This window comes from Hipposideros armiger, unplaced genomic scaffold, assembly GCF_001890085.2.
Source record: "Hipposideros armiger isolate ML-2016 unplaced genomic scaffold, ASM189008v1 scaffold_143, whole genome shotgun sequence".
In the NCBI taxonomy this organism is placed as follows: Eukaryota; Metazoa; Chordata; class Mammalia; order Chiroptera; family Hipposideridae; genus Hipposideros; species Hipposideros armiger.
In genome coordinates this window covers 184,937-203,225 of record NW_017731493.1, presented here as the reverse complement: position 1 = coordinate 203,225, position 18,289 = coordinate 184,937, and the positions used below count along the sequence as shown (strand labels likewise).

Sequence of the window (18,289 nt, the reverse complement as noted above, 5' to 3'; positions counted from 1 at the left end):
ATCATACCTTGGTATAATTGTCTTTATGGTGTTCTCTATGGAATATATGACAGTGTTTAAGAGAAAAGGCTCTGTAGTCAGTATTGCCTTCAAACTTGGTGTCTGTACTGATGAGCTCTATGACTTTGAAGGAGACTTCACTTAAGCCTTACTTTCCCATCTGTAAAATGGGAGAGTCACATATAATTATCTTTTTAGTGTTTGAAATGTAATTACAGGAAAACCAAATGCTAAATGAACTAAAATTCACTTTGGGTTTTATTTTTTCTTTGAGAACAAAGTCTTTACAATATGAGGTGTCTCTGTGCTGCTCTAATCAAGTGCACACCTGCAATGTGACTTCAGGTTTAAAAACTATAATGTAGAAAATTCTTTCCTACTGTCCTAAGGCATTTCTTGTACCTCCTTAGCTATGGCATTTGAGGTTTTGACATGAATTACAGTGTGATTTTTTTTTAAATGGAGAAAGGAAATTCATACCTGCCAAGAGTTGGAGAGGAAAATAGGAAGAGCCCCTGGAACTCCAGTGTATTATTAGATTAAAAACATTATTTAGAGAAACAGAATGGGAAACCGGTGAATACTTTGGCTTTTATAAAAAGGGAGTGTGCCTCATAAACAGGACAGTTGGAATGTATGGAAAAGTTCCAGTTAAAACAAGACACAAAGCACATGACTAATATTGCTTTTCCAAGTTAGACAAATGCAGCTTTAACCAGAATTTGCCTCAGAGGGGCCTCTGCAGCCCTCCCTGAATCTTGAGATTTTGATCCTTTGTGAAGTTCCGAGTCTGAAGGAAGAAAGCTATACTGAGAGATGGTATGCTTTGACCCCTTCTTTCCTCCTGAGTGTCTCTTGCTTCCTCACAAATTCCCACCAGGTGAGTGCATGTCAGAAGACACACTAATGTGCTCAGGTAAAGCAGCAACTGCAAAACTCGATGTGATCCTTGTCAGGAATGATTCTTGTTTGTATGTTGAGTGCCTGCTTGGCCCACCAGGAGAAACTTCACTGTCTAGGAAATAACATGAACTGCAAAGTCATTTTTCAAATGCAAATGACAAATATTCTTTATACTCTTTCATCTCTGTCACACATCAAAGAATATATATCAAGAGGTAGACAGCATATAACCTATTTGACCGGGTTTCTGCATTGTGTCTATTCTTCAAAACCCGTCAGGCCTCTCCTTCATGTGAAAAGAGCCCTTCATCACTAACTCATGGCATTCCCTTTGTCTTTCACATTTCCTGCCACCTCAGCATGGATTGCATGGCTTGCATGGCTTATTGCTTTTATTTCTTGTTCTACACCACCAAACTCCTGTGCGCTTAGGACCTCAGCTTACCTGAGGAGTTCCACTTTATACCTGTTGCCTCAGGGTAATTAATAGCACCCTCTTTCAGGTTAAAAGTGTTCTTCTGTACAGCATAATCATCCCACACAAGCTGTCATCAGAACTTTTTCAAAGCAAAGGTGATTCAAACGTGTGTAAATGAGTAACAACAAAAGCTGCAACATGACCCCACCAGATCAGGTGTGTGACGGTCTGTTTCAACACAAATGAGTGTCATCAGTGGGTTCACGATGGTCCTTGTAAATTCTATCATGAACTTGACTTTTGAGTTATGCCATCCAGCTCACCTTAAGCTCTGACTCATGTCGGGACTGCCCCAAACAGGGCAAGGCAGACTAAAGGAATGTGTGGCACTGCCCTAAAGTTTCTTCATCTGCCCAGCATTGAAAGTGGCTTTTCCCCTTCTTTGGTTCTCCAGAAATCTTTGTGCTGGCAGAAAACCCTACTGAACTTACATGGATTTTCTGCTATGCAACAAAGGAGGTTGAAACTTGTCCCTGAAACATAAAGATTGCATATAATAAATCTGGGTAATGAGAAGAAAAGATAAAGTGCTATTTCTTAACATTGGCACTATAAGGAAGTTGTGTTCAGTAAGAAATTAACTCAACCTTACGGGTGGGGTGGGAAGGGGAAAGAACATTTGCTGAATTGAATTTTTTTTTTAATTGAAGTTTAATGGGGTGACAGTGGTTAGTAAAGTTACATAGGTTTCAGGTGTGCAATTCTGTAGTACATCATCTATCAGCCCTGAATTGAAATTTGATTTAGATCTGAGCAATAAGAAAAAAAAATAAGTGAATTTGGTGGTTTGCCTCTGATAATGGTAACATTAAAAGAGTTATATTTCAATTCAGTATCATCCCATCACATATTCAGAGTTCTTTATGAAACTAGCCTTAAGAAACTTTAAGAAACTAGCCTTGCTTTGAAATACGTCAACAGAACTGTATAATATCAGAAGACCAAATGGAAAAAAAAAGAAGTTTGTCACTATAGGTATGTTTGTTTTTTTCACACGAGGAAACATCAAGATGAGTTCATGCAGACCTGTATCATGGAGTAAATATAATTATATTGTCATTTGCAACAAATAGGTTTGTAAATGAAGATTATTTTTAAATGAAAATAATCAACAGCTATATAAATCTAAATTACACTGCCAAACTGATCTCAATTTAAAATAACATTTATTCGTCACATGTTTACTGAGTGTGTTCCAGACACCAGGCTCGGATACTGGGGATAAAAAGAAAATATGAGTAAGCACCTGTCCTCCAAGAATTGACAGCCTAGTATTCTTACTTCTCCAAGGAACAAACAAAACGTGAAAAACAAACATCTCTTCAGAGTGGAAGGTCTACTTCACATGAAGTAATGTTACGCTTAACATTTCTTTAAAAAGTATTTGCGTTCATCCTGCTCGTCTTTCTCCTATTAACTTATCTTTCAAAACTCAGGTGACTTTTTCTCTTACGTCAGAAACAGTTCTGAGAGACAACCCAGAATGTGGGCAGTGACTCCACAGTGATGTCAGTGACCTGGGCCCCTTTTCTTTTGCCACCATTAACATTGGCTTCTGTGAGAAAGGTTCCCTCAGGCCTGAAGATGGCTGCTGCTGGTCTGGACATCCTTGTATAGGGCTGGTGCACCATCCGCATCAGTTTCTGGCCATTAATGGCTCACAACTGCCACCTTCTCAAAAGAAATAGCCTCCACCAAGGCAAGCCACAATGCTCAGAGACGTCTGGAGTTTAACCCCTACCCCTCCAGAGTGCCCTCAGCCAATGACAGCCTGATGGGAGGGTATAAAAGCCAAACAGCCTGCATCAAAATAGGACAACTTCATGGTATCATTTGTGCTCCAAGTTCTGGGTGGAATCAGGCGAAGGCCAGACTTCACTGCAACAACATCTTTGCTCAGCACCTTGCCCTGTCCTGACCTCCTTACCTCACTTCCCTTCTCAATAAATCACTTGCCAAGAATCTCTACCTCAGCTTCTTCCGCTGGGGAGCTAAGACAACTAGTTTTTATTATAATGTCCTCATTCCCTCCACCTTTCTCCTGAGCCACTATATATAAAATTGAACATTATCACAAATTACAACTCTAGGCTATCAAACCAAATCACTGGAACAGCTAACAGAAAAGACAAGAATAAAACCCAAGCTGTTTTTCACTAAACATAAGTACGGGTATATTTTTTCAAGTACAAGTAGAGGCAAAATTATTTAGACAAAATGGTTGTCCCCATAAAGATATTCATTTTCATTTTCACGAGCTGAATGCTCATTTGCTACTCGTCTGAAATAAAATGGCAGAGGCAGAGGAGACGAATATTACTCTAGGCTGGGCGTTGCTGCTAAAGGGTGGTATTTCCTGAATGTATAATTTAGTAGCAGACTACAAATATTAAAATGAATTTTTCAACTAATTGTGTATGAGCACAGTTGAAATATGCATTTGTTGCAAAAAAGGTGAAATTTTGACACAAATGTATTATTTTAATTCTTTTAACTATATCTGCTTCTTGTCTATTTTAACAGTAAAACTATGTTTCATAAATTCTGAACACTAAGTAAAAGAGCAAAGGAAAATGCTAATAAATAAAGAATGTGTTTTTGGATTATGTTTATATGAAGTCCAAGGGGCAAAAACTAGGAGGAGAGGAATGCAAGTAGGTGTGCGAGTTCCTCGATCCCGCTGTCTCCAGTGCCTCGGGCACGACCATCTCTAGCTCTTCAGAGCTTCCTACTCAGACCTACCTTTTCCAAAGAGCCCCCCATGTTTCCACCTCTTCTCCTGTGCCCCTTTACTAGATCCCTGTTAAAATTTAACTGATTTTGGTTTTGTTTCCTGTGCCTGCTTTTCTGAGAAGTAGCCCTAGCCACCCCTTCCCTCCCTATATTTTTGATGGGGCTTTTAAGGAAACAGCTCCTCAATCAAAACATGGACTAACTAGGTAACGGCACGTGATTAGAACACTATTCTTTCATTTTGGTTTTGATATCAAATAATAGCATATATTAAATTTCTGTGTTTAAAAGAGAGCTTTCAATAATCAGGTAATGTATTTTGAAGATATTTGTAACATTACATGACCATGATACACATCTAGAACAACGAAACCCAAAGTTATACAAGGAAACTCCAAAGTTATACACCAAACTTCAATCTATGTTTTCCTAGTTTTGACTGTTATCAAAGTAGAATATGTACTCATTATAACAGTGTTTACTTTGTTGTTGTTTTTTAAAGGAAGTAGCTTTCATAATTATCCAAGTTTAATTTAATTTGTATAGTAAATGCAATTAGGAAAAGGATACTGCCTGGAAAAAAATGCATTTCTACATTTTTCACAAATCATTCTGTGTAGGAGTAACAGGAGAATCTGGAATGATTGATTCTGAATATCAAGGACTATAATCTTTATCAGTTTTAGTTGTTCCTTTTTTCAGGTAACTATGGAGATCCTTTACATTTTGTTGAAATTTTGTGGCATAGACTTAGAGCAGAAAAACATTAGAAATGTTTCCTAAAACTTTCACTTGACCTGGTCACTTGATTTACAGAAAGATATCAATCTAAACATTAAGCCTTCCATTGTCTTCTTTAGTTTTTTTTTTTCTGTTTTTTTTTTTTGGAGGGGTCCATTTTCTTCCTCCTTTCACTTCTACAGATTAAAATTTCTCAAAAGAATACGAATACGCCCGTCATCTAAAACAAAGACTATCTAAGTGAGTGTCATGAAGATGTACTTTCCTGATTTCTGTGTAGTCTATCCTATTAATGATGAATATTTATTATACTTCATGACAGACAGTTATAGAGGTCATTTCACATGCATCATAAACATTTAATTCTGGGAAATAATTTAAAAATTATGTAGATTAATTCAATGTTCACTCTGCAAAATGTGAATAAAATGAAGACGTAAGAGATTTTCAGAAATCCCATTATAGTCATGCCAAAATTGTATTTGTAATAGATTGAACTGATGTGTGTATACTTGACTAAATTGATTTTCAAGAATTTTTAAATAACTAAAATAAATACAGCAATTTTAATAGTTATTTTTTTTATACTAGCTATGCTTTTAAAACTTTGCCTTTATGACCCAAGGGACATTCACTTTAAAGACAACCCAGCACATTTACAACAAATTTAAAGGCACATAATGCCTTCCCTTTTTTAAAACTAAAATTAAATACATATGTATATATACATCTGTTTATAAGTACATGTAAGTTATTATAATATTAGTTATAATAACATTACAATAGCTCCTTTATGGAGTGCCGACTATACCCTAAGCACGATGCCTGTCACGGTTACAGTTGCTCATTTCATCTCATCAGTATTTTGAAGTAGGGACAGTTAGCTCTGTGTTACAGTGGAGGAAATGGAGCCTCAGAGAATTGAGGCAACTAGCCTAAGAGCACAGAGCTACTACAGAGCAGTGCTATGAAAATTTGGAACTTTGTTCCCAGTACCATTTAAGAATACTACCCCATCACATCTGTAACTCCAGGGGTAACAAAAGGAGAAAAAATAAGACTGTCAACCTATGCTCATAGATCAAGGAATAGAATTATGTATAATGTACACACTCATTGACAATATGAGGTTAAATCATCATCTGCTTTCTCTCATGGCAGCCCGTGTTTTAATGACATGGGGTTTGTGAGGCACTTAGGACTAAAAAAGATTGGTACAAAAGAGAGTTCTGAGGATATGTGGTTTACGTATGATCATTCTGCTTCCATTGGCTTAAAAATTTCTACTAGGATCCATAGAAAACACAGTGCAAGGACATTAAGAACAAGGTGTTTAATGCCACATCACTGGACAAATAGCTGGAGAGCAGCTACCACTATCTTAGAGGGAATAAGAACCCCTCAGGCTCACCCTCTAATGAGGCGTCAGCACTGAGGGCTGATAGGAAACCACCTCTGGAAAGCAGCTTTTCTGAGATGTTGCATCAGGGATGGGAATGAACTGAGTAGGCCTGGAGGCTGACAACAAATGGCCATTGTCTGTAAACAGCCATGCATGGATGTATATGCAGTGTACATATTTCTATTTGCACAGAGTCGTGTGTGAGACAAAGATCAATACACACAACACACACATACACACACACACACACACACACACACACACGCATGGGGGGGGGGAGATTCCTAACACTTAGTGACAAATAGCCCCCATAGTAGCATGGCCATTTAGTGTAAAGAATTGCTATAATTGGTGTGATATTTTAATGTTAGGTACTTACTAATAACTTGCATGTTTTAAAATTGAAAAGGAAATCCTTCAAGCTCTGCTTACCAGAGTGTATCTGGCTTGTCTCCTGTGAAGTCTAACCATGACACTCTCCAGCAATAATGTTTGACACTATTCCCATGGAGTTCAATTTATGGCCTTCCTCCAGTTCTGCAGAACTGTGCAGGCCCACCTCCGCCATACCCATTTATGGGAACATTTTTCCTGCAGTTACGTAGACTCGGAAATGTCAGCCTCGGAACCTGGAAAGCACTGACAGAACCAAAGTCTCTATCCCTTTCTGTCATCATCCGTAGGTGTCTGAAGTTGGAGAACAGAGGTTGGCAATCGAACTTTTTAAAGAAAACAGTCAGAAAGCAGAATACAAAGAAAACAGATTCTTGCTTGTAAATTCATTATTTACCACATGCATATGGAAGTAGGAGCCTGACTTGAACTTGAATCTGGGTTAACTTAGGACAAAGTCAGAAAATCATTAGAAACAAAGACCAGTGTCACAGAATCTGCTGTTTGACTTCCAGGAGAATGCAACATTAACCGCCAGAGAGCAAACGTCCTACCTACTCAGTAAACGGCCTGATCAAGTCTGACCTGTAATAAACTGAATTCCATGTTCCAATTGGGTCAAGTTTGAGAGTCGGTAAAGGTCAAGTTAGATCTGCAAATATGCTTGATCTCTAGACCTAAATTGGTTTTCTTTCTGGGAACAAAACTAAAAAGGTCACTCCCTCTTCTAAATACTTTAGGAATAAGCAGGCTTTACAGTTTTGCTGGCTAAGCCAGATGGAAGGTTTTTAGGCTATGGAGTCTTCATAGTTAGGTGGCCACACTGGTAGTAAAGGGAGCTCAAAACATTAGCTATTTTTAGTCCTTGAAATTCTAGGCCAGTGAAGAACATTCTAGGCCAGTGCATCTAGATCAGTGAAGAAGTTTTGGATAATGTATTTTAAAAGCTAATATAAGGCCAAGGACAAAGGGTGCAAGGAGACACAGAGAGGAGCTCATAGAGCAGCAGGGGTGTTAGGGAAGGATGCTTCCAGCTTAACTCACTGGTATGGGGGATACAGGGAAGAGTGCTCACTACGGCCCCCACCCCAGTTAGCACCTCTGTGCTATGATTTCTCTCCTGCAGTTCCTCTTTCTTTTATCCCATCGCAATCCCCATCCCATGCCACCTCCAGATCAGAACTTTTAACCCTGTGTTCTAGAATGTTGGGGGCAAATTGAGAGAGAAGAAAAAGAGAGACCAATTAGATGAGGACAGCTAGAGATTCTGTGGGCTCTATCCCCTTTCAAACTACCATGTCTGTGTGTGATTATGCACACACAGATAGTCATCTTTCATGCCTATTACATTTTTAAAAAGAGATAAACATAGGTAACACGGAACAAAATGAAATGGCAGAGAGACAAACTAGGTATCACTGCCTCTGGAGAGCCATCCTTAAACATACCCTCTTCCCCACCCCTGCCCATCCCTCTAAAGCAGAGACACTCCTCACTACGTTCCCACAGCTCCTTGGTGGTATCTGTCTTGTGTTTCTCATTATCACACTGTATTTTATTGTTTGCGGATATAGTTCTCCTCACCTGGACTATGAGCTAAGAACAGCCAGGGTGTCTACATTATTTACTGCATGACTGAGTAAGCTGCATGGGATGCTGTGGCTTCCCGTGTCCTTGGGACATTTCCTAGTAAATAGTAAAGGATGGAACGTAGGAAGCATGTAGGAAAAATATAGGAAGCATGTGATTATTCCACTTAAGACTCATAATAATTTATGACTCACTGTTTATTATATTTGATGTGTATAAGTCTATAATGATGAGCCTCTTTTTGATGGCATAAGTAGTTAGTGACTAGAGGGATAAAGGCAAAGTTTCCAGGCACAGTTATGTTATTAAAATGTCATGGCCAAGTGTGGGGGATCTTTTGAAAAGTGAATTGGTCATGATCTTAACGTGGTCCAGTCAAAGAAACTAAATTGGGTTAACTAAAATAACTCATTCATTTTAACCACCTTACCTTTAAACTACTGAATCATGCCATTATTTTGGTTCTTACATTCTTCAAGTCAGAATAACCAATATTAACACAAGTTAATTACACTATACGTCCATCAAGATTATTTCTCAGAAAGCTCATTCACTATGACTCAGCATAGATTTACATGTTGAGATTGAGGTCTGCATATAATTATTTTTACAGGAAAAATTCTAGATCAAAAAACACCTCACTGGTTTTGATAATATGAAATACGGTGAAACTTTAGCACACTAAAAAACTCAGAGGGTCCTCTACTGTTGCGGTAGAATTCAATCCAAACCCCAAAACCTACTAACTAAAATCACATTTTTACCGCCCTCATTTTCCTAAACCTTTTATAAAAACCAAACAGTAACTATCCAGGTATGTATTCATTGCAGTGAGCAGGTTAACTCTTCCCAAAGAAACTGTATATTTTTTGACTTCGCATACTTACAACTATTGGTCAGCTTATTTCAGTCTTCCAAATACGTTTTGGTAAGAATCGCATGTCCTTCCCCACAAGAGAGCAAACCATAATGCCTCGTTTTATCCACGTTACAGAGAACAATCGATGTGCGTCCTCAAATGCTGCGTCCTGCACCAGGTGCCTCGCGCTGGGTCCCGAATGTGGATGGTGTGCTCAAGAGGTGTGCCTTTATTTTTTTTCTTTCTGTCTTTCTTTTCCTTTTCTCTATTTTGCTCTTTTCTCTTTTTCTCACAGTTGACCTTCTTGTTAGCATCATTTCATTGCCCTAACATTTCACTGAAGGTGCATCAGGAAAAAGAAAGATGTTGATGAGCATCAGGGAAATTTTATTTGGTTGTATGCTTGGAAACAGCATATCTGGCTGAATATGAAGTGTAACCTTTTTATTAGGAAAATTATGGTAATTTTGAAATGAAGTGCAAACCATTTTTATGTTTTCCATCTGTTCTATGAAAAAATTGGCAAACACAAATAGTAACTTGCGTTAGGTCAGTAGGCTGTGTGTGAAATTCTTGCTGCAGCTTGGGGCATTAGGTTATATATCCAAGTTGGATCTCTTTTTTTTTTTGTGCTTGCTTATTAAAGAAAAGCAAGCTAATTTATTAGTCTGTTTCATTCCTTCTTATTTGAAATACTTGGAGTTAAGTGATTTACTCCATTTCACAACATTGTTCATCAATTCGCTAGTTGCTTATGGAAAATGGGGTGCTTTTCTTCTTGACATGTAACCCTGTTTATGTGATATTTTATACCTTTACATTCCGTGGAATGGAGACTAATTCAGAAAATGTTTAGTGTTCAAAATGAGTGTTTTTATATTCTAACAGGAGAAACATATCCCTATAATAAACTTCTTAGTAAAATAATTACATGCTATTCCTTCTTTTTTGACTCGGAAGTTAGTTTTGTGAGTATGTTACTTTTGGTCGTGGTAATATTCAGTCCGAACTACCTCATATAATAAGTTACAATGAAGAAGCCATCTGCTAATTTGGCGCTTCTCTAATGAGACTACCGAGGTAATTTTACAATTATTTGTGTAGCCCCTGGGAATTGGAACAAATAGATCTTCAATAGCCTTTTGCTTGACATGAAGAGAAATCTCTTAGCTTTGCCTCCTCTGATTTAGCTCAAAAAGTGCACCTACCATCATCTTTCCAACCTTTCCTGTTATCGCTTGCCCTGATGCATCCCCCAAGAGGAAAAAGAAAGCTGAAATTCAGCACAAGATAGTGGACATTACTTTCTTCTACGAGGCAAGTTAGGAGAGAGGCAGGGGAGGGGTTCGTGAAACAGTAGCCATATCTGAAAGTAAGCGCCTCTCCTGATAGCAGCCCAAAGGCTTCCTTAATGTAGACTAGGCTTTACCAGTGAGGAAATCAGATGTCACTCAAAACTAAGCAGTGTTTCAGGAGAACGCAGGGAGTCAAGCAATGTTATAGAGAGGACAATTCCAGAGTGACTGGGACCAACCTCATTGCTTCCACTTCCCATGAGCCAAATGACCGGACAGAATTTACTCTGTTCTCTGAGCCTCCCTTTCTTTATCTCTACAACCTTTAGTTTGGAGTTTGCTGCCAGGTTTTTCTCTGTTGAGAATGTTTCATGGCTCGATAGTTCCTGATCCTAATCCATACTCCACTTTGGATTTTTATTACGTCACTAAGGAAGATCCTTAAGGTACTGAAGTTTGTGCCAACTTGACATCAGTTGCTAAGAACGTTAGTGAGTGTAGTTTAGAGGAACTTTCAAAAAAGAGTTCAGAAACCCAGTGTCAGCTGAAGGCAATCTGCTAGCCATACAGAATGTCAGGGTCAAGAGGGACCCCTTCTCCATCTCACACTTCTGCTGGCACGAAGTCCGAAGAGTCACTTATAGGAGTTGCAATGTCAGTCCTGCCACGAGAGAAGGGATTTTGAGTCTTCTGAGGAATGGCTGCTCAGATGGGAGGTAAGCCAAGGGGAGAAGGTGGGGGGACTGCTGGAGCAGAGAAGGAAAACCTGTGTCTGCTGATGGGCAAATCTTCGTAAGGGGAGCTCAGAAAATATTCAGAAATGACTTGGCTGCTGCTGTCCCAAAATATTCCATGTAGTGCAGGGTGGTCTCATTTATATGCTACAAAAGCAGGCTCTGAAATGAGATCAACTTGGATTCAAATCCCAGTTCCATCACTTTCTAACTGTATAAATGTGGACACGTTAACCTGACCCATCTGAACCTGCTTCCCCGAGCTCTGAAATGGAAATAACAAGTGTACCTATGAGACAGTGCTGTGAAGCTTACATGACACAGCGTGTGGGAAGCATTTGGCACGGAGGCATTCCTGTAAGAAATGGGAGTTGTTACTACGAGAGACTCTGGAGCACTTCATTCAGGCTTTGGAATCGCAGAACTGCCTATGTTAAGAACACGCCCTCAGAGGAAGCAACCCGTGCGAGAGCTCAGCCACTAGCCACATCATTAACAGAGAGAGCTGTCCACTGCCTACAGGCTGACCTGACCTCGAGAGGAAGGATGTAATGGTTAATTCTGAAAGGTTGTCCTCCACTTAAGCACGTATGTAACTGATGTCTTTTATTTCTCAGGCTGCAAAGGTGGAGAGACAGGGAAGGACGATGCACTTTTTCCCTGTTCATGATTAGAAGAGATAAACAGTAAAAAAATTAAGTCTGGTTTGTGTAATTTTCAAAGCTGGTCAAAAGTAAAAGATTGCTAGACAATTCATACAGAGTACGCTCAATGAGCCTACATTCTTGTGTAGCATGTTAACCTACCATTCTATATATTCTGCCTTCTCTCTCCCCACACTACATAAAAGTAACTGAAAAATATTCAAGATAGACAGAACCTTGCCTAGTTTATAGGAAAGATTCAATACTACCCGGTCTAATGCCTCACGTTCCTTTTTATATGTGAAAGACCTGACAAGCTTCTCTTCCTCTTCTGCCTGATGCATCCGATACAGGGTGTGATTGCACAGTGAGAAGCTTAGAGGGCAGCCCTGGGGCATCGTTGCACTAAAATATGATACGAAGGGTATTCACTGCCAAAGGGAAGATGATAGCATTCTTTCATTTCTGTGCAGATTGCCAAATTTCAAGGTCAGAAGGACTCAGAAATGAGTTGGAGAAAACCCTTTTCTCATTTATCTCCCCAGATTATTACATTAAACGGGTGAAAGTAACCAGCTGAAGCAAAGCCTACCAGCATAACTTCAACCTGGGCTATTCATTCCAAATACATTTTAGATGCAGACAATTGAAGGATGAATTTGCCTGAGTGATTTCTTGTAGAAAAAGTAAAACATAAGAATTAGAAAAAATTAAAGTGACACCAAACACCAAAAATTAAAAGGGTGTGGCTTCAAATTCTTTTCTTTTCTACAAAGTGGAAAGTAGGCCACAGTGGGTAGCGGCAGCATTCCCGTCTTTATTTTGATGCCACGCTCTTTTCTGCTCTGTTCAAACCTAATTGTCAAATTGGCACTTTTTCTAACTTAGTTTTTTTTTTCCTCAACAGAAGTGAGCTACTTTATTCCTATTATTATTTCTGGCCTGTACCTTGGCGGCCTTATTGTTCTGTGCCCAAGCCAGACATACTTCTTTCTGCCTGGGGGCATTTACACAGCATGTTCCTTCTCTGTGTGATTTTTTTCCCCCAGAAGTCCCTCTAATCCACTCTCTGATCCTTCATACTTGGTTCAAATGTCATCTGACGATCTTATTTAAAAATGCAAACATCCCATCCCTTTTGACATTCTTTTTTTAATTTTTAAATTATAGTTGGCATATCACATTATATTGGTTGCAGGTGTACAACATTGTTTTTTACTGTGGAGTGAAAACAGCCATGCTGATTCAGACATTGCAAAATGATTGAGACTGTTTTGCCTATTTCAGCAAAACGATTTGACATTTAAAGGTCAAATGGCATAGCTTGATGTATAGTTGCAGTGAATGTAGCACACTCCCTTCTTTTCCATTCGGTACATACAAATAACAGAATCCCTGGCTGAAAAGAAAACTTATTTGTACTTTATTCCTTTCCTGATTCGAAGGCTTGGGGCTTTTACATCTGGGAAACACATGTGGCCCTTGGTCTGTGTCCTGTCATGTGAGGCATGAATGAGCACACATGTACGAGCCTCATACACCCTCAATATTCCCCAGGCTCTGGGACAGGTGGGTGCCCCCATCCAGCCTGAGGCTTTCTGAAACAAAGTTATATTAATACATATGATAGCAATATATGCCACCTTTCTCTGAGGAACCCCAAGTTGTTTATAAACCAAATCTCACATTCAGTACCTCTAAGTTTTATCAACAGCTAGGTTAAATTTGAATATAACAAAGGAAGGCTTTGAACATTTGAAACTTCAGGCTAAAATCTAGGTGTATGGTTAATAGCACAGCAAATTGAATTTTTGTTTCCATGAAGTCATTTACCAAATGACACCTGGAAATCTTGATTTAAAAGGAAATAGTCTCTGTTGGGTTTTACTTATATTTATATTACAAGTATGCTACTAAGTCAGGATCAGTACTGGAAAGGGTCACATAGTAAAACATTTTTTTAAGTTTTGTGGGCCAACTACTATGTCTGTTGTACATCCTTTTTTATTGTTTTAAAGCATTTAAAAAACATAAAAAGCATGTTTTTTAGCACACAAGCCATATAAAAACAGGCCATGGGTTGTTAATTGTCCCACTGCTCCTAGTTTTCTAACCCTTATTCTAAATTGAGATAGGAATTAAATTAAAATCCTTGTATGAATGTTTTTATATTGCCAACCACCATCCCATCTGACTACTCACCACTGCCAGGGATGTCCCTGGTCATAATGAGCGATCTCCTATTCAACTGATAATAAACTTGATAATCTCCTTTCTCCACAACCCTATGACATTCTGTGCCTCTCCTAAATTTAATGCCCGTGATAATTACAATTGCTTGCTTAACGGCTGAATTCACCGATGGTCTCCTGGCTCTCTGATGACAGGGACTCTATCGATCTTGTTCTATTCTGTATCCTCAGCACCTTCCAAACTTCTGTCTCTGAGTAAGTATTCAGTCAACTTATGTGACTGAAAGATTAACTGACTGGACACCCAGTTCTCTGCATCAGCTGAACTGAAGGAAGAATGACTGAATGCCAGATCAAAATAGCCACTGCCAGGAAGATCACAGAGCAAATATCTAGCTAACATGTAAGCAAATACCCCAAATAATTCAGGCCAGCATTATAGATAATACATATTTCTATGCATTTCAATGCATTTCCTGTTCTTAGGGAAAAAAACCTGAATGGTTACATGAAGAATAAAAATATCAATTTTTTTCTCAGTCAAGACCAATTAAATTTTAAGGTTGCTCCATTCTTTCTAAGCTTATTGAATATCTATTGCTAACCATCAACTAATCAATGCTGAATGGTAATGAAAGTTCCAGATTCGGTTGCAAAAGCAGGAGACTCTGAGTTGCCATCTTGTACCTCCCTGCCTCATTCTGAGCATCTTCCTTGGTTTACTGAATTACTTACAGGCTGTTGTGTGTATAACATGTTGGCGGATTTTCTAGTCTCAGAAGTGTGTATTTCCAATTCATTCTTTTATGAATTTTCTGTACCTAATTAGGCATGTGACTTCTGAGGACTTGCTCTCATATTCCAAACATAATAGTATGTAATAAACATACCAGTTGAGATCTTTGAGAACTGAGGCTTACACTTGGAACCACTGAATGGTCTGTTTTGGCTAAATTTTCTTTTGGAACAGTCTTCCCAAAGTAAAATATTTAGAAAGAATTAAGTTGGTATAATTTTACAGTGATCAGTTAACAATATTTAAAGTACTTGGTTTAAATTTCCTCTTTAATATTCATTTTCTTCTTTTTAAATAAGATTTAGAAATTAAAACTTTGTTTAAGACAAATTTGCCAGCACTCTTATTAGAAATATGCAGCAATTTTGAGTAGTTGCATAATTTGGGCAGTATTAGAAGATGGCTTCTTTGCAATATTTGTTATGTGGTTTTCTTGGGTTATAATTGAGATGATATGCACTAAAAACACCAGGGATTTTTCTTCTTTTAAACAGGATTTCATTTCAGGTGGATCAAGGAGTGAACGTTGTGATATTGTGTCCAATTTAATAAGCAAAGGCTGCTCGATTGATTCAATAGAATCCCCATCTGTGCACGTAATACCAAGCGAAGATGACATGAATACCCAGGTGACACCGGGAGAAGTGCGGATCCAGCTGCGTCCAGGTTTGGTGACTTCCAAATAAATCTACAATGGTTCTTGACTTGAAATTACATTTAGTTTTATTTGTTGATACTTAATATTTTGTGGCAGGCAGTACCGTCGTAGAAAAAATAGCAGCGGGCTCAGAATCAAGAAATCAGAATTCTAGTCTTTATGGTGCCTAAAACTAGCTAGCTGTGTGGCCTCGGACACTGCAAACCTGACCACACTATATTATAAGTCTCTGTTTGCAGACTTGCTCACATTGTAGTGTAATTGTGTTCCTACTCTACTGCCAGCTCTGGAAGGAAGAGAACATATTTTATTCCATTCTGTGCCTCCAATGCCTAAGCAGAGTGCTGGCACGTAGTAAGCATTCCATAAGTATTTGTTGAATTTATTAGCTGAATAACTAATTAGTAGTAGATAAGAATTAAGCTAAGTCCTTAGAGCTTGTGTGATAACAATTTTTAGACACAAAACTACAACCCTTAATTGTTATAATTTGTATGGCCTCTGAGATTAACATGCTTTTCCTCCTATATTTCTCATGTGCTTGCCCTTCCCTCACATTATATTCCACAGTTTGGCACATATAGTAGACCACCAGAAATTATTCATTTTCCTCCAGTGCTAGAGAATCCCAGTGTACAAATTGCATATTCAGGTGCACAGGTATGCATCACTCAATTAAATGCATTTAGTTTTAGGCAGTATGCAGATTGCCTTTAAACCTTCATTATTCTATTCTGGGTGGTCTTGTTCTGTCATTAAATTTTTAAATAACCATTACAACATTTGACCTCCCTACTCCAAAGCTGAACTATTTCTTCCACATTCTTGGATTACCATATAAACAAAGACCATTTGTTTCTTGGCCCTAGACATATTCCAAGCTTCCAATTAAAACTGTGCTCTTCACCATGTAAAACAATTATAAAGCACAGTATGGACATATATGAGCAACAGTTATAAAAGGATACACAAAAATGAAAGTAGTTAGGTTGGTAAGATTATGATGCATGCCACCTCTTGTTGTTGCCATAACAAAATGCCATACACTAGGTGGCTTAAACAACAGAAATTTATTTTCTCACAGTTCAGTTCTGGAGGCTAGGAAGTCAAGAGCAAGGTGCTAGCCAATTCAGTGCCTGGAGGAGAGAGAGAGAGAGAGAGAGAGAGAGAGAGAGAGAGAGAGAGAGAGAATGTTCTTTGGTATCTCTTCTTCTAAGGCACTAATCCCATCATGAGGGCCCCACCCTCAGAATCTCATTTAAACCTAATTATCTCCCAAAGGCCCCCTGTCTCCAAACACCATCACATTGTGGGTTAGGGCTTCAAGATATAAATTGGGGGAGAGGGGAGATAGAAATTAGCCCATAGCACTTGATATATAAAATAATAATTTCAAAGGCAATGAAATATTTTCAGAAATTAATCATATTTTAGTCAAATAAAACTGAATTCCAAAAAGTGAAACTCTTTTTGTAGGCCAATATCTCTGAGCATTGTGCAATAAAATTTGAAATCAATACAAGAGGATAAATACTAAATAACAGAGAAGCTAAGAAAAGCTCCTCCTAAATAAATTCTTTGTCTAAGAATAAATCACAACTCTAGTCATACACTATTTAGTAATAACAGTAATAACAACAACACACATCAAAATACATGGGACATGACTGAAGTTGCTCTCAGGAAAAATCAAAACTTTAAATGTTTTATTATTGAAGAAGAATTAACCCAAATTAACTAAGCATTCCAAGTAAAAATGTAGGAACAACAAAAACATAATTACCATAAGGAAAACAAGAAGAAGGAACTCACAAGTTAAGAAAAAAACAAAATGAATGAAATGCAAAATAGAAATAAAAAAGTAAAATGAATGTATAAATCCAAGAGATGGTTATTTGTAAAGCCCAATAAAATAAATTGTTGACAAATCTAATTAAGAAAAGAGGACAAAAAGCAAATAACCTAATTATATAGACTATAAACAGAGAAACAAATATTGGGGAAAAATCCTTTAAGAAAATATTAAACACAAAATCTACGGTAAAATGTATAAATATTCATAATATAGATAATTTGTAGGAAAACATATGACTACAATTGACTCAAGAAGAGGGAGAACCCTTAAAAACCTAATAAAGATATAAAAAGTTAAGTATACATGAAGCTTATCATATATTATTTGCCTCTAATAATTATGACTACACTCTTTAAAAATGTCTTGCTCTTTTCTAAATATTTGAAGATTTAAAAATTACAAGGTGCAGTTTTTTCTACTATTACATTTAAATTTATACACTTAATTTAGCTTGTTCCCTTTTGTAGATATAATGGTGGTTGAATCCTCCTGAGACTATTAATATAAAGTAACAGTTTAAAAGTTGGAAAACTGTTCAGTGCTGTTTCCATAATGGTACTAATGCTAAAGATAGTAATGACAGTAACAGTAATGAGGCAGGAGTAAAACAGGCTTGAGGGACAGTGGGGAGGTAGCATCCTCAGGGTTTGGTGACTGGTGAGAGAGCGGACACGTGGGCTCCAGCTCGAGCAACTCTGAGATGGGGAAAGCTGCCCTCTGTGCAGGGGGGTGGTACTGAGCTCAAACTGAGATTACCTAAATCGAGGGAGTGACTCGTCTACATGAGGCTGAAGTTTAGGAGAGAGATACAGGTTGGAGATAGAAACCTGGGAGATGTCAACATGCGATGGTAAGTGTAGGCAGTGTGGATGAGATGAGAGGTAGCAGGAGAGTGAAAAGGGAAATGTTTAATGTCTATGTCAATCATTATGGGGCTTGATTTTATTCCATTTCCCATCACTGTTTGAATTTCTGTATGCAAATTAGTGTAATTCTCTAATGTGTGTAAGTCATCT

General features: G+C 38.1%; 1 protein-coding gene across 5 annotated transcripts in view; it reads left to right on the top strand.

The window, feature by feature from the left end:
• The window catches only part of ITGB8 (integrin subunit beta 8), a 70,830-nt gene that overhangs the window by 14,311 nt on the left and 38,230 nt on the right, over positions 1 to 18,289 (top strand). For 2 of the 5 annotated variants that reach the window (XM_019650654.1, XM_019650656.1), the window contains exons 2-3: positions 9,235 to 9,320; positions 15,255 to 15,426. In XM_019650654.1, the coding sequence (XP_019506199.1) occupies positions 9,235 to 9,320; positions 15,255 to 15,426 (258 nt within the window). Of the gene's footprint in view, positions 1 to 9,234; positions 9,321 to 14,195; positions 14,368 to 15,254; positions 15,427 to 18,289 lie in introns of those variants that run through there. The other 3 variants (XM_019650658.1, XM_019650657.1, XM_019650655.1) reach the window with 3 other exon arrangements.